Source organism: Radiomyces spectabilis, assembly GCF_025331425.1.
Source record: "Radiomyces spectabilis strain NRRL 2753 chromosome Unknown BYT42scaffold_2, whole genome shotgun sequence".
Lineage (NCBI taxonomy): Eukaryota > Fungi > Mucoromycota > Mucoromycetes > Mucorales > Radiomycetaceae > Radiomyces > Radiomyces spectabilis.
The window spans coordinates 1,916,759-1,930,422 of record NW_026251927.1 but is presented as its reverse complement, the minus strand read 5'-3'; the positions used below and the strand labels follow the sequence as shown (position 1 = coordinate 1,930,422).

General features: G+C 44.2%; 6 protein-coding genes across 6 annotated transcripts; 3 read left to right on the top strand and 3 right to left on the bottom strand.

Annotated features, from left to right (window-relative positions):
• Nucleotides 1-701: 701 nt before the first annotated feature.
• Nucleotides 702-1,746, top strand: BYT42DRAFT_489296 (WD40-repeat-containing domain protein; the record flags this gene model as incomplete). Its single annotated transcript, XM_051563929.1, has 3 exons — nt 702-1,385; nt 1,463-1,599; nt 1,665-1,746. Coding segments are annotated over 3 exons (903 nt in total), but the record flags the coding sequence as incomplete, so codon positions are not given.
• Nucleotides 1,747-2,087: 341 nt separating this feature from the next.
• On the bottom strand, nt 2,088-3,475 carry BYT42DRAFT_543025 (Thiolase, N-terminal domain-containing protein; the record flags this gene model as incomplete). Its single annotated transcript, XM_051565652.1, has 3 exons — nt 2,088-2,139; nt 2,217-3,246; nt 3,316-3,475. 3 exons carry the CDS (start codon nt 3,473-3,475, stop codon nt 2,088-2,090), a joined length of 1,242 nt encoding a protein of 413 aa, XP_051427424.1.
• A 2,852-nt stretch (nt 3,476-6,327) lies between these two features.
• On the top strand, nt 6,328-7,967 carry BYT42DRAFT_543024 (uncharacterized protein; the record flags this gene model as incomplete). The annotated part of the gene is made up of 7 exons (XM_051565651.1): nt 6,328-6,397; nt 6,551-6,591; nt 6,683-6,784; nt 6,858-6,896; nt 7,070-7,139; nt 7,218-7,894; nt 7,923-7,967. The coding sequence occupies 7 exons, from the start codon at nt 6,328-6,330 to the stop codon at nt 7,965-7,967; spliced, it is 1,044 nt and encodes a 347-aa protein (XP_051427423.1).
• A 138-nt stretch (nt 7,968-8,105) lies between these two features.
• BYT42DRAFT_196386 (tyrosyl-DNA phosphodiesterase I) lies at nt 8,106-10,460 on the top strand. The gene is made up of 11 exons (XM_051562491.1): nt 8,106-8,324; nt 8,395-8,538; nt 8,613-8,673; nt 8,744-8,760; nt 8,825-8,910; nt 8,977-9,175; nt 9,233-9,373; nt 9,432-9,571; nt 9,636-9,682; nt 9,746-10,008; nt 10,090-10,460. Exons 1-11 carry the CDS (start codon nt 8,217-8,219, stop codon nt 10,297-10,299), a joined length of 1,416 nt encoding a protein of 471 aa, XP_051427422.1. The 5' UTR covers nt 8,106-8,216; the 3' UTR covers nt 10,300-10,460.
• Nucleotides 10,461-10,566: 106 nt separating this feature from the next.
• Nucleotides 10,567-10,939, bottom strand: BYT42DRAFT_483325 (uncharacterized protein; the record flags this gene model as incomplete). The annotated part of the gene is made up of 2 exons (XM_051563715.1): nt 10,567-10,687; nt 10,761-10,939. Coding segments are annotated over 2 exons (300 nt in total), but the record flags the coding sequence as incomplete, so codon positions are not given.
• A 28-nt stretch (nt 10,940-10,967) lies between these two features.
• BYT42DRAFT_556979 (FAM50A protein) lies at nt 10,968-12,831 on the bottom strand. The gene is made up of 8 exons (XM_051566846.1): nt 12,579-12,831; nt 12,345-12,514; nt 12,004-12,275; nt 11,860-11,921; nt 11,659-11,778; nt 11,475-11,594; nt 11,314-11,409; nt 10,968-11,248 (listed from the first exon to the last, which is right to left on the bottom strand). Exons 1-8 carry the CDS (start codon nt 12,675-12,677, stop codon nt 11,222-11,224), a joined length of 966 nt encoding a protein of 321 aa, XP_051427420.1. The 5' UTR covers nt 12,678-12,831; the 3' UTR covers nt 10,968-11,221.
• Nucleotides 12,832-13,664: the final 833 nt, after the last annotated feature.

Genomic DNA, 13,664 nt, shown 5'->3' with positions numbered 1-13,664 from the left:
TATAAAAAGACCCAAAAGAAAACGAAAGAAAAATAAAAAGGGAAAAAAGAAAAAAACGATCGCTGATGGTCATTTCACCCCCTGCTTCTTTCTTTTATTTTCAACTTTCAATGCTTTGAGTATGACCCGATTCAACTTGACTAGTTTGTTTATACCTTCTCCATCACAATATCAACGTGATAAAGAAAACGTTCCCACCTATGTTGCCATTGTTACCAAGAAAGATGGCACGGCGGTGGCCAAGTGTCTCAACTCTTACGGCGGTCGACGTCGATCATCTTCCTCCGTGTCGTCAGAACCGTTAAAAAAACGATTTGCTACGTCTGCCAACATCTTTTCGCGCTTAAAACAACGGAGAACGTCATCTGAATCCTCCCTTGTCGCATGCACCAGTAAGTCTAGCAGTTACGTCAAGCCCTATGAAACTGGAATTGTATTGACCCGAAAAGCTTGTGTTTTCTTTTCTGATTCTGTTTTTGGCAGTCTCTTTGACAACGTTACCTGCCGAGCTGGTTCATCACATCCTGTATCATCTGAACTGCCGTGATATCATCCAACTTTCCTGTACATCGCACCATTTTCGGCGTCTCTGTTTTGACAACCATTTGTGGCAGTCGCTGTTCTTTGCGGACTTTTTCCCCACATCCAAGTCTTTCAACTTTTATCAAGCGTATCGAGATCAGTGTGTAGTGCAACGGCGATGGCTTCGAGGCGAGGTGGCCACGCGGTATTTCAAAGGACATCAAGACAACATCTATTGTCTTGCGTGGGTGGGGCCTAACAAGGTGGCAAGTGGGAGTCGGGACAGGGCGATCTGCATTTGGGACCTGCAAACAGGCCAGTGTACTCGTTTCGACAGTGGCCACACTGGTAGTGTGCTCTGTATGCGAGCTTCGCGTGACTACAGTATCTTGTTGACGGGATCGTCCGATGCTACTTGCAAAATTTGGAGTCTACCCGATTGCCGTCTCCTGCTGACATTTCGAGGCCATGGTCACGGCGTATTGGATGTATGCGTCATCCAGGATTACATCGTTACGTCTTCGCGTGACCACACCATCCGTGTGTGGGACAAGACAGGCCGGGAATTACGCCAACTCACAGGCCATACTGGGTCTGTCAATGCACTGGAACCCCTGGATGATCGTCGCGTGATCTCCGCTTCCGGTGATTCGACGCTCAAAGTGTGGGACATTACAACGGGTCAGTGTTTGCGAACCATGAAGGGCCACACCTACGGTCTTGCTTGTGTTCGTTATGATGGGGAAAGGATTTACAGTGGAGGCCAAGACAGCCAAATTCGTGTGTGGGATCCCGAAACCGGTGAATGTCTAATGACGATGAGCGGTCACATGAATTTGATACGCACTATGGACTGTTTCGACGTAAGCATTCTTGTTATTATTATGGAGAACACAGGGTTGTAAGATGCTGTTTATTTACTGGTGTCATTATTTTGTAGGGAAAACTTGTGAGCGGCAGTTATGACCGTACGTTGCGTGTATGGGATACCAAAACTGGAGCATGTCTACTTAGTTTCCAAAGTGGCCATTCAAGCTGGATCTTCAATGTGCTACTGAGTCGTACAAAGATTGTCAGGTAAATATCCAGAGATGGGACCAGGGTCATGACAAATTGATTTCTCATAATCAATCACCCTTTAGTGCAGGACAGGATCGACGAATCATGATGCTTGACTTTGCTCAAGGAATTCAAACGGCCAAACTTTTCAAAGAAATTCTATAACCAACCCTCTTTATGTAACTCCCTCTTTATGTAACTCCCTCTTTATGTAAATCACTCTTTTCTATTTGTACATACTGTTGACATAATCAACCTTTTTGAAGCCATTACGTGATTCCCCTAATCTTTTTGATCACAGGAAAAATGTTTCTATTCACAAAATTTTCCATGAGACGATATGTCTTAGATTTGGAGATATACAAGGTTTTTTTTTATTGTGCGGGGTCAATTGGGATTGCCAGCGTTGGCGTGGTGTTTACAGTTCGTGTATAAATACAGGAGAGTGCATGTTACGTGGTATTAGTTCTCTCTTTTTTTCTTTATATTTTCTCTTGGTACCATTTTTATTCGCGTTCCCAAATAGCGGCCATACCAATACCGGTACCCACGCACATGCTGTTATTGTGGAAAAGAAAAGAGAAAGTAGGGTTGAGTTTTGGATTCGGAAGAGGGTATATCCGTTTGGGTCTTACCTGGTAATACCGATACGTTTGTCGGTTCTATGCAATTCGGGGAACAGCGTGGCGACCTGTCGTGCGCCAGTGCAACCCAAGGGATGGCCGAGGGCGATGGCTCCACCCTTGGGGTTGACTTTTTCGTGAGGAATGCCAAGGGCCTTGACGGTGTAAAGGGCTTGAGATGCAAACGCTTCGTTGATCTCGTAGATATCGACATCATTGATGCCTAATCCGGCACGCTCCAAAACGACAGGAATAGCGTAAGCTGGGCCGATGCCCATTACGTGAGGAGGCACACCCACCGAGCATGCTGTGACATACTTGCCAAGTATGGGCAACTTGAGTGCCAAGGCAGTTTTGCGTTTCATCAAAAGCACCGCGGCCGCACCATCTGAAATCTGCGAAGCATTGCCGGCGGTGGTGCTGCCGTCTTTCTTGAAAACTGGCTTCAGCTTGGCCAGACCTTCCAATGACGAATTGGCACGAATGCCTTCATCCTGATCGACCACGATAGTCTTGCTGTTACCGTCCTTGTCCACAATAGTCGCCTCCACAGGCACAATTTCTTCCTTGAACCACCCGGCGGCCTGTGCAGCGGCGGCCTTTTTATGAGAATCTACCGAAAAAGCATCCTGTTCCTCGCGAGTGATGCCGTATTCCGTTGCAACATTCTCCGATGTCAAGCCCATGGGCAGTTTACAATCGTTGGCTGCAGCCGATGTACTTGCGAGCTTTTCGCTGACCTTTACTTCGCGGCTAAAGTAATCGTGAGTCATGGACTCAACACCAGCGCCGATACCAATATCAATCAGGCCGGCTTGAATAGCCGTGGCAATCTGAACACATGCTTGCAATCCGGAAGAGCACTGACGATTCAAGGTAGCCACTGATGTACTTTCAGGGAAACCAGCATACAAGGCCGCCATGCGAGCTGGCGTGGCTAAACCGGCCTTGGCAGCGACATTGCCAACCACAATGTCTTGAACCAGAGCGGGATCAATGCCAGTCTTGGTAAGAAGGGCCTTGAGCACGTTGGCCAATAACTCTATATAACAGGGAAGAAAAATGTAAATTATTACTGAATTTATCGTTGCCATGGTTCGAGCCAACGTACCATCAGCCAAGGTATCCTTGAAACCGCCTTTGCGACCTTTGGTCATGGCCGTGCGCACAGCGGAAACGACCACGATGTCTTCGGGCGACTTTTGACCCACGCGGGTGAGCTGAGCATCGGCCAAAGCGGGCAAACGGATAGGGTATGGAAGAGAAGACATGGGTTGAGAGGGTCGAGTAAAGTACGATAAAGAAGGCAATGTTCAGGTTTTTTAAGGCAATAAATACCCACGCAGGCTCCGAATTTTCAATGACTAAGAGGTTATTGCGCTCCGTGAATATGTTTTTCCTTTGAATGTGTTTGCATAACCTCATAAAAAAGTTGTCTCTATGAGCATATGTGTCCGGAGGAAATTAGTAAGCCTCTTTCAAATATTGTATGAATCATTATAAATCTGCTCATCATTTTTGTTCAGATTTCAGGAGACTAGAGCAAGCAAGGATGGGAAATCGCTTTTGTGTTTGAAGCTATCTGAGTTTGATTTCCGTTCCCCGCATGGCCATTCTTATGCTCAGGTGCGGGGATTTACTTGCGAATTCCAACCTTATTCTCTCACGGGACACCTCGGCTCAAGCACTGTAGAAAACGTTGCGCTCAACTTTGTTGTTGTTTAACAAGATTAACATGTCCTGCCCAAGCCATATTGTCTATTTAAATGACGTCCCGCATGGTTTTTAATTCGACTGCCTGCGTTGCGAAACACATGTAAAATGACAGGCACCAATCATGTCAAATGACGAAGGATGACGGGGAGAATTGCCCCTGAATAAAAACTAAAGTGTCGCACTGTCGCCATTAATTTCATTGAATATTCATTATTTTCAATTCACAGTGTATTTTTGTTCTGGACTTTTTGTATCTGCAATAAATTATGATGTATCCAGTCGTCTCGTCTTCATTTTTACACTAGTCGGTAATTGTTAAATGATATCTTTATGATATGTAAGAAAGCTGAACAGGGCGGTGCTTGAGGCAAGCCTTTCCCAAATAATGTAATGCAGCATGCTTTAAAATGGTCAAGGTACGATTTGAAAAGGAAGGCTTTTTATTCATTGAATCGTTTGTCGTTAGAGCGTTAAATTCGAGCATAAGTCGAGACTATTTGCGTGCACCAACCATTGGCCTTTTTCCCTTTTCTTCCTTTTCTCTGTCCTCGACTGTGGTTTCATACTATGAATTTCCCTAGTATAAAGGGTAGTCCTCTCGTTTTCTCTATACACAAAAATTTCCATCTCTGAAAATGTATCCGAAAATCCTCAAAATGGGGATTGGTGGTGGTCTTTCACGTCTCTTGGTACGCGCAAGCAAAACGGATGGTGCGCCAATAATGCATTGTTTATTGTTTAATGTTGTTTGTAGTGCTTAGTTTAGAAAACATGCAACGGATCAAATAAACTACATAGCTTACAAGTATTGCTAGAATCCAGTATTGTAGAGTGGATTGCCCAGTCAGGTTATGTTACTTGGATCAATAAATAGTGAGCGACCTTATCGCACCGCCAAATCGCTGGTGATCAGTGACAGCCCCATCTATCGTCTCACCAAGCAGGAACACTATCTGACAGTAACAGCTGTGGGAGTAACAAATTCGTATGACTACAGTATACACGATGCAAGATACAGCAAAGACTGACGCTGGTAATGCAAAGCCAATCGTTGTGAAGAATAAATAGTGTTCGGCGATGCAACCAGGAACGGCGGCTTTCAAGTTGTCATGAAAAAACGTATCATAACTTGGTTGTTTTCCATTTCCGCGGCAGTTTATCGCATCGGATGGAGTAGCAAATTATGATTGTGGTGGAGATTATTTTCAGGTTTTCGAAGATATCGTTTCTGATCATAGGATTCGTGGGTTGTTGGCAGAGATCGTCGTGAAAAAACCATAACGTTTCATTATTTTGGAAAAAGGGCCAGGTTGATGGATTGGGGTAGGTGGATAATCTGTAAAAAGAAATTCATTGACATAAATTGGACCAAGTTCACGGCAATCATTTCAAGGAAAGGGAAAAAAGCTAAAATTGGGATAATCAATCATCATCATCATCGGAGCAAAGGGGTTACAATGACACCCAAATGAAGCCATTGATTGGTTGCAAAAATGAAATGATCTGATTAACCTTTCGTGGAAAGAATGCCTGCCAATCTGTCATTCAAACGCGAGTCAAAAAGTAACCGTGACCCAGCCAATGTTTGTCTTTCACTGATGTAACAATGTTAAACGTTGCTTATTCTTGATTCGCAACATGCAATGAGTGATCTAACTAGTAGCAAGCATGTAGGCGCCGTTTTTGCATGAAAATTCAAATCAGCAGGATGTCTGTTCGTCATTTGACCTCAGTTTTGGTTACACATTATTCAAAGCTCCGGAGCGAATGAGAAGTGCAGAATCCAACAAGGTAGAAAGAGAAAATTTTCAGCCAAGACAATCACTATATTTGGCGCTGACCGTTTGTTGGCGAAATCTATACACAGGTTATTAGGTAGGTCTTTCAGCCAAGCAGTTCAATATCCGATCGACAGGCACCTTGTTAGTGTTTAGTCTAATCTATTTAAAAAATAAGCAACTCTTGGCTTTTGGCTATAAAGAGCATATGCTGTTTTTCACTTGGCACATTAGGATTTGTGCATTGAGTCTTGGTTTGTTGATTGTGATGGAACCAAAGGCGGACCTCCTGAACACGAAAAGGTTGTATCTCCGATTGAGGTGCCGGAGTGATCTGCATCGAATCCATAGAATTTATCTCGTCCTACGGTGAACCGACCATGTTATTGAAGTACAAGCAGCGTCATTTGGGAAAGTGCGTATTCGTTGACTTTTTTTTTTTTAGTTATAAGTCTTAACCCAGCTTAGTTCGAGAGCCATCGGTTCTGACGTCTGGAAGATCTGTTAGGACAGAAAATTCCATAGTCACGCGCGCCTCCTTTTCCATCCAGCAGAAGTTTCAGGCGAACAAAATTGTCGTTTCTTTTCCTCTTCTTTACTGCTTTTTTTTTTATATTATCTTACAAAGCATGACGACACTGAATCCGCCCTCTTTATTACAAAGTTATCTAATGAACGCCTTTTCACCTACGACTAACGGTAAGCCATCCATCCTCCACGAACCAAGTGCGTGCGTGAGAGAGAGAGAGAGCCAGAAAAATAAATTCAGCACAGACACAACGAAAACGTGCTACAACGATTGGGTCAAAAACCAAGTTAACGGAAAAATGCAAAAAATTTCCTATGGCATAGGTGGTTCTTTACACGATTTTCCCATCCTTCCCGATTCACTGGTAAACAGCCGACTGCGGTCCAAAAAAGTCTTGTTGTTTTTCCAACAAGAACTTATCGTACTGACCCAACCATTTTCCACCCCCATTGTAGCCTGTAACCATCGTTGTCGAACGCATCGGCCATGACCGATCGTGGTCAGACGAACAGATCCAAAGCGATCTGGAAATCTTGAAGTTCAATCGACTCAACACAGTACGTTGAAAGGCGAACTGGGTTTCCTTTTTTCATATGATAAACCAAGTTCCTTTAAAAAAATTCTTGATAGGTGCGCGATCTGCGTTCGCTCTCCGATCACAGCTGGTTTGTAAGTATTTGGGAAGCAGAGGCCAACACACATACACACCCACCAAGCGGAGATGAAAGGGTCCATTTTTTTTTCCTTGACCTGTGCCTTTTTTTTTTCCTGCCCTTGCTTCTGGTGTTCTTGTGTTTCTTTATTTGGATGGTATCATCTGACTTGCAGATTTATTGATATAGGTAATCGAGTTATTACCACTTGTCAAAGATTTGATTCGAAAAGCAGTGGATCCATCATGGACGTTGCACAGTAAGCATGCGGATTTTCCGAGTGATTTTTTTTTAATCCATCTGATTAAGAACGATTTTTTTAATTTAAAAAAAAAAGCTCCATTCATCAACTCTCCTTCCGATGAAAAGGGGAAAAAGAAAAAGGATAATGCGGAGAAGAAAAAGAAGAAGGAAAAGAAGAAACAAATGCTGCGATTACAACCAATCAATACCCTCGGTGAACCCGTTTTTCCTACCCACCACATCGCCAACAGTGCCTTACCTGGTGACCGTGAACTGTCTCCTGATGTATCCGATCAAGAAGATGACGAACTGACCCAGGACCCACTCACCATTCGTAATACCATTCGCAACGGCACCATCGACACACGAGCCATTCTCGCCGAAGCATCACCGATCTCCCCAACTTCAGGCACCAAGAAATCCGTGTCGTTTGGATCAGAGACCACCATCAACTCACGATTCGACAGAGACATTGAGAAGGAGCAAAAAAATTTAAAGCGACGCACCGTCATGATCGATGGCGTTCCCAACTATACCCTGCAACATTACGGCCCCTCTGACCACGAATTCCGTTTCCACAAGAACACGATGGACATTGAAAAAAAACCTACCTCTCCAGATACCCTTGATTCTCTGTCCGTACTTTACGGCGGTCGGCCGATTCGGGCCGTCAGTGACACCCGGATCCACGTTTTAACGGCGTCGGGCCAAGCGTACGAATGTGACCGATTCTGTCCTCAACAAGGAGAAGATCTCGTAGACTGGGGCTACGTAATTGGAAACACTGTGGTCTGTACAGGACATGAATCAAGTCATCTTCTTGATGGAGAGGGCACATCCCTAAACTCACGGAAAATCGATGCATGGTAAAAAGGGCGAAACTCCAGAAAAAAACCCAGCCCAGCAATATTTTCTTTTTATTCCTTCAACAACAATGCCCCTCTGTTTATTTCCTACTTTTTGTATAGCTTTATTAAAACCCTTGCACACATCCATTTCGTATATATAATGAACAAGTTTAAACAAAAAGTGCTTCCTTTTGTTCATCCTCAAATCCGGCTGTTGGCTTCTCCAGCTGTATCTCAAGCTGAAAATGTCGATTGTGGTAACGCCAGTTTCTTGTCCTGTCGTCACAATGATACATGGTCTAATGAGTTTATTGTCATGCGCACAAGTAACACTCCACGATGTCGTGCATCACGTAAATACTTCATGTTCCATTATAAACCCGAACAACCTACCAGTGAGGATGGCTTCCAACCTTTGAATAGGAAGATCTGGAGGCCATGGTGCAACTCAACTTTACAGTGGATCTGTCATTTCTCATGTCGCATGTGCATCCACGCGTTCGCAATCGTATTCCCATTACTGTCATTCACGGTCATAAGTTCCCCGAAAGCATACAAGCCATTAAGGTACGCGAGCGATAACCAAAAAGTCAAACATCGCACTGATCATCACTTTTGACCAAAAATGGTATAAAAAATAGACTGCCGCCAAGCAATGGCCCAACATCCGATTGATCAGCCCATTTCTCAGTAATCGCTTTGGTAAATTCGCATAAAAAAACGTCTGCTTTTAGCCAACAAATTCAACCAATCTTTTTTTAATTTTTTTTAGGTACACATCATACAAAGGTGTGTATGGATTATCGCAACAAGGAGATATAGATTCTAATCATTCTCAACATCATATTGCCAGGCCATGCTGCTATTCTTTAACAAGAATGGGACAAAAACAGCCCAAGTGGCGATCATGACAGCCAACATGTGTCGCGGGGATTGGGAGTAAGTGCGCATGAAAATTCATGCTTTTCCTGATAGCATAATGTGCCTAAAACGCTTGCATGGTAGGGATATGACTCAGGGTATCTATCTTTCTCCTCGCTGCCCTTTGAAAGAGGACGCACCATCGCCGGTTCCCGGTACATTGATCAACTCAGATTACGGATCACCTTTTGAGCGACAGCTCATTGAATATCTCAAGACGTACAGTCCTTCCTTAATGGATATATGTGCCACCTTGCGATTATACGATTGGTCACAATGCAAGGTATCACGGTGCGTTCCTGTCCATTATTCTTGCATGCTTACTAAGGCCAATCAAAAGGTCATTCTTATAGGCTCCGTGCCAGGCTATCATCGAGAGCATCAGTTTGCCAAATGGGGGTTGGAGCGTCTTTCAAGAGCCCTGAGGGATTACGTCCAATTGCCACCTGAATGCTGCCGCGAGTCAACCTTGATCGCCCAAGTACGTGAACTAAGCCCTGAGGTCCAAAATTGCCCAATCTGATCAATCATCAATCTAGTGTTCAAGTATGGCCAAGTTTACACAGCAATGGTTCCAAAAGGATTTCGCTACCAAATTGTCCAATGCGGCCAACGCGTCGGAAGCACGACCGCCACATCTCCGTTGTGTGTACCCAAGTGTTCGGGACGTAGCACAAAGGTAAAAGTTTTTGTTCTTCATTGGGGTCTTCGCGCCATCATCTAAAATATGCATTGGGCTACAGTCACACAGGCATTATCTCGAGCGCCGGCTTTCTAAGGTTTGAACAAGGTAAGGTCCAAGACAGCATGCATGTAGCCGAAAAGCACACTTCATGGTGGTTACTTTTGACAGAAATCTATGATCAAAGCCGGGAATGGTTTGATTCGCATCTGTGCCGTTGGCAAAGTGAAAAAGCAGGAAGACAAAAAGTGATGCCTCATATCAAGACCTATACACGTGTGTATGGTCCGGATAATGACCCTCAAATTGCGTGGCATCTGTTGACTTCGGCCAACCTGAGTCGAGCTGCGTGGGGAGAATATCAAAAGAACAAGACACAGCTATTTATAAAAAGTTACGAACTTGGCGTCCTGATTTGTCCCAGTCTATGGCAGGTAAGCATCGTATTAATTAAATATCAGTTATTTAGAAGAAAACAAAAAGGAGTGTGTCAATGTTGATGGTATATAAACTAGACCGAAGAGATTTCTGAGGTGTGTCTTGTGCCTTCTACCGTACCAAACCCTCATCCAGCCTCTTCTTCCAAAGAAGGTCCATGCTTGACAGTGCCTATTCGGCTACCGTATGATCTTCCACTGACGCCCCATGAGCAACCCGGTCAATGTTACACGCGACGCTATGCACAGCAAGCCATGGAACGGTTCGGCGGTATAGAGTTGGAATAAAAAAACAGCCTAGACCTTTTTCTGTTTCTTTTTCTTCTTGGCCGCTCGCTCGTTGAGATACATCGATAAGAAATCGCCTTGACCTCCAATCTTTTTATCCTTGGTCGGCCTGGCGTCTTGTTCGGGGGTCGGCTCGCTGAACTTGTTCTTCTTTTTCTTGGACGCCGTCGTCGTTCTTGAGTCCTCTTCGTCATCGTCATCGTCATCGTCACCTTCATTGCCTTTAGATCGTTTGCTTGTTGACCGAGCATCGTCTTTTGCAAAAGCTGCTCGTCGATTCTGATTCAAAATCTTGTTCTTCAACTCCAGCTCTTGCTTGGACATGGCGCCACCTGTCGCATTGTTCATTGCTTCAGCATGTGACAAATACTTTGCTCCAAGTCCCAATCTTTACAAACACATGATCGGACATTCATATGAGCTGACAATCCCATGTACGATCGAGCTTCTTTTTCTTTTACCTGTCTGGGCGACCGGTGGAATATCGTTTATATGTTTCTTCGTCGTCCTCGTCGTCTTCCAGCTTTTCTCCTGGCTTGGGTGGAGGAAGCCAAGAACTGACAATGGATCTTGCTATACCCATCGACGCATCGATTTGGGTCTTGAGTACCTCATTCGCTTCGGTATCAATCTTATCTTTAGGCATGTGCGTTGAGACGGTACAATACACTTCTGTCAGTCAGTGCGCAATTTTTTTTTTATTCCCTCCTGTCACCCTCCGAAATTCATCGTCACAATCTTGCTCGAATTATCTAGAGCCAATATGCATGAACGTCAGGGTTATTGAAAATATCCAGATGGACTTGACGGACAGCCAACATGATGCCAAGGTGTTGACCGTCAAAGATAAAGTGAAAAACAAGTTATGTGGTAACGATAATTTATTGCGGTCTGGTAATTTACAATCCAACGTGAGACGTGGTTAATGCTTGATTTTATATTTGCCATACTAAGAGAGCAAGGGATGAGTAAGACCGTTTCCAATTCAAGCCTACCATCCAATAGCATGCTTACATCTTTCTTGATATCCAAAACTTCCCATCGACTGGCCGGGAAAATATGCTTGTTACGCTCATACCATGCTCGTTCCACCACTTTACCGGCATGAGACTATCAAAAGCACATCCAAAATTAGCCCATCAAGCACACCAAGACGCTGCAATGCAGAACCTTACCTCATCCTTTTCAATAGTAGCGTCATTCACGAGACGAATATCGTCGTGCACATCAAAGCTGAACAGTGGCCCCGATTTACCACGTGTTTTGTTGATGATGAAATCATAAAATGTGAAATGCTGTCCAGGGGTAAGAAAATGTTGGTTCCACGCTGATTCACATTGCCTTGTCTTTTGGACTTACGTGGGGAATGATCAAATCTTCTTTGATATACAGCAGATTGTCGACATTGACGCCTCGCAGTTGAGGAAACTGCTGACGGCAAGCTTCCAGAAACTGGGCAATGGTATCGCCTTTCTTGCACTAAAGGCATAAAAGATTAGTTACATACACGCTTAGCAAAGGACATTACATCCCCAATGGGATCTCCGGTGATTTTCTTACCTGGACGACTTTACGATGGCCACTTCCATCCCAATACGAATAAGTAATGCTGATGTTTTCGTCTATTTATCACCCAATCAATTGCCACTGGAGCCCATGAGTGACCTCTTTGTTTTGCAATGCTAAAACCACGAATCCACTCACTTTTGATCTCTTCTTGCTTTCTCAACCATTCTTTCCGTAACTCCTCACGTACTTGGCGTTCTTCCTCCTCTCGATCACGGTCAGGTAAGAAGCTCGTGTCAATGGTCGGATCCTTTAGCATTTTGCGCTTCTTTTTCGCAGGCGATTCATCTCCATTTTCCGAATCCGCTTGTGGTGTTCCTTGGTCGTTCTCCCCTTCCTCGTCTTCCTCCTCACCGGCAAATGATAATTTCATGACCTGTTTCTTTTTCTTTTTCTTCTTCTTTTCTTCCCTATAAACTCACTGGTCAATCAACACAGATCTATCATTCGTTCATCCAATGATGCCATTGATGGAATACCCTAGTGGTGCTGTCTTGGCCGCCTCTCGTTGTTGTTGCTCTTCCAGGTTTTCTCGGATTTTTCGATAATCCCTCAGTTCGGTCAGACCAATGGTGCTGCTTCTCAGTTGCGATTCTATATCGCTTTTTGCTGCTGCAAATTTATCCGATCCAACTCTCACTTCATTTTGCTAACGATCCATCGATGAGTTTGCAGTTCATGCAGTTGAATCCCACTCGTCCAGCGCACTGTACCTTGGCAATCTTGGCTCGTTCTCTTTCCGATTCTTCATAAATCTTTCGTCGCGCCTTTTCCAAAGCTTGCTGACGCTGTCCTTCCACTTTGGAATCCATATCGCTGTACGTTCGGAATCAAAAAAGACACACACCTGCACCTTTCACATATGGCGGTTTTTATCCAATCGAAAACCCGCAGCCGTGACTGCTTACATGGATGACAACTTCTTAGGGAATGGCTTTGGTAAAAGGGCTCACGATGCTTTTTTGATCAGCGGCGCATGGAGTGTCATGTGGTTTCTTTACCGAATTGAGCGAGGAAGAGGTGAGCTGCCGAGGTTCCATTGGGAACAAAAAAATACAGTATCTAAACTACACACGCAGACACCGCGCATAAAACCCTGCTGCGGCCGGGCAAAACTTACACGGTCGGTCGAAAAGGTAACGATCCACCGGAACCGTTTTCGCACGAAATTAATTTCAACGGTCATTGCGAGAATAGATACTGACATTAAGCTGGCTCACGACAAATCGGTTAGCCGACAACATGCTTCCATTTCTGTGGAAACCACCACTTACGAAGACACGGTACAAACCTTCGACCAATAATAATTCAGTATTTTTACCTTGTATGCTGATGAAAACCTTATTTTTTTTTTATGACGATGGCAGATCAGCATAAATCATCGGCCTTGCATCAAGGTTCACGATTCGTCGAAATATGGTACCTTTATTAATGAGAGGCGTGTGACAGAAGATGTCAATGTGAACGAACTCGATATCATCAAATTCGGTACACTCAACTCGCTGATGCGGTAAGCTATGATGACGACATAAAAAAGCGGATCAATATGTGCTAATACTAAAAATATCAGACTTCGATGGGAACCTATTGTGCTTTTCCGTGATTCGCTTAAAAGTGCCGAGAAGAAAAAGCTGTTTGAACAGTGTGTCATTTTGGGTAAATTAAAATTGCATGTTTGAGCTGACGATCGGGAACGTGCTGTTGATGCATCTCCATAGGCGTGAAAGTGTCTGACAAGTGGCGGTCCGAGTGTACACATATGTATGTGACGGCCTTGCGAGTGACGAGCAAAGTGTTGA